The sequence below is a fragment of the Branchiostoma belcheri genome, unplaced genomic scaffold (assembly GCF_001625305.1).
Source record: "Branchiostoma belcheri isolate BF01 breed outbred unplaced genomic scaffold, Haploidv18h27 scaffold62, whole genome shotgun sequence".
Classification (NCBI taxonomy): domain Eukaryota; kingdom Metazoa; phylum Chordata; class Leptocardii; order Amphioxiformes; family Branchiostomatidae; genus Branchiostoma; species Branchiostoma belcheri.
In genome coordinates this window covers 1,276,188-1,278,026 of record NW_017804265.1, presented here as the reverse complement: position 1 = coordinate 1,278,026, position 1,839 = coordinate 1,276,188, and the positions used below count along the sequence as shown (strand labels likewise).

At 42.1% G+C, this 1,839-nt stretch overlaps 1 protein-coding gene across 1 annotated transcript in view; it reads right to left on the bottom strand.

Moving 5' to 3' along the window:
- Positions 1-1,256, bottom strand: part of LOC109483041 (coadhesin-like) — an 8,299-nt gene extending 7,043 nt beyond the window's left edge. The window contains exon 1 of the mRNA XM_019785998.1: positions 998-1,256. Within this exon, the coding sequence (XP_019641557.1) occupies positions 998-1,256 (259 nt within the window). The remainder of the gene's footprint in view (positions 1-997) is intronic.
- Positions 1,257-1,839: the final 583 nt, after the last annotated feature.

Below are 1,839 nucleotides of genomic sequence, written 5' to 3'. Positions count from 1 at the left end.
CTTGTTTGGGTAGGATGTATGGAGCGGATGAGATTATTGTTTTAGTACAGTACAGGTCAGGTATTTGCAGATGGCACCTGGGCAAGCGCGCAGGGCCGTCTAGATCCATTTACCGTGTCGTCACGGGAGGTCATACCGTCGGCACGCCTAAGCAGGCGCGTGGGGCTTTGTCGATACCTTTCCCGCGGTACAGTTACAAGAGGTGTCGCCGTAGCCACGCCCAGGCTGGCCCGTGCACGTTGGGCCGTCTAAATCCATTTACCGTGCAGTCACGGGAGGTCATGCCGTCGGCACGTCGGCCATTTACGTAGCTTAATATAAGCTTAAATATTCATTTTTAAGCTAACGTTACGCACACTTAAATGCATCTTATTTAAAACAATTTAAAGTAACTGCCAAAGTCATACTTATCTAAGTCTTTATGTTTTAAACATAGTCAAGAACACATGTGGAGTACACTGCTGCAAATCAGTGCATTATCTTTACTGCAACATTAAGCGACCTTAAAGATCAAGTAAGGATACGTTTATGTTTAAGTAGACTTTACGTTGTTCTTTAAGAGAGTGTAAAGGTTGCCTGCCGATTGTGGCATTTACGATGGCTTAAGTGTGACTTAAATAATGCTTAATTATTTTGAAATATTTAAGCCTTATTTACGAACACCATTAAGGATGCTTAAATATCGTTTTTCGTGCAGTGTGAGTGATGAGGTCTGGCCTGCCCAGGGCGGATGGATACATGAAAAAAGTAGGGTTTATTTACTGTTGTCAGCTGTTGTAAGAGTTCGAGCTAATCAACCCCCTGTTTTCTTTCTATATTTGGGAGGCAGACCGTTGTGGCTCTCTGTTGCAGAAGAGAATTTTTGAGATTGAAATGTGAGAAAGTACTTTCATGGGGACTTGTTTTAGTGTATTTAACCATAGGTTCCTATGGTCAAAGTTGATTGTACTCAGTCTGCCCTTCATTATACATGTAGTAAAACTCTTTCTTACTGTCTAGGAGCTTCCTGTCGGCATGATGGTCGGCATTCCGGTTGGACAAGCGTCCTCGTTACAGGCAACGGTCTTCGACTCGCTCAGTCCGCGTGTGGTGCCGTCTTCAAACAAGCACTCATCACCCCCGAATGCAGGCGCTGGGTTGTCACAGGTTCGGGTTCGGGTCAGGGTACCGCCGCCGCAGGTCACGCTACACGCACTGTCAACCCAGTCCGACCATCCTCCGTGCACCGGGTCAGCCGCTGAAATATGGGGAAGCATGATTTGGTTATATATCATATGATAGTTCTTTATTGACTCGCCATATGTACAGAGACTTTTCTATGGTCTAATACAACTATTTTTTTTTAAATATTGCAACATGTAATCATAAGACGTGGTGGGAACGTACACTCAAGTTTTTCAACTTATACTATGCCGCCACCAACACAGCGGACAATATACAATACTCATTTTCACTTGAGATAACAACTAATTTTGGTTTGTAAAATTAAGAACTGAGCCATCCCGTTTCTTAGCGCAGTTTTTTGAGACTGACTGACAGAACTACAACTAAGATCGAACGAAACCAAATACATGAATATGAATGATGAATTAATAAAGTCAGCTTACTTACAGATTCATATGTGGCAAACTACTAGTACTTACAGAATATATGTCAGGGGCAACAGAGGTTTAACTATTCCCTAACATGCAATATTAATCTCGAAGATTTACATATTCTTTTATGTGCATTGTTGAATATGGGTATTGCAAGAAATTCTGGGATGGCTGCATTTTAACCCTTTTTTTATTCCAAAAATTCATTTCATGACTAGACATAGTGACGGCACACTCAAGTTAA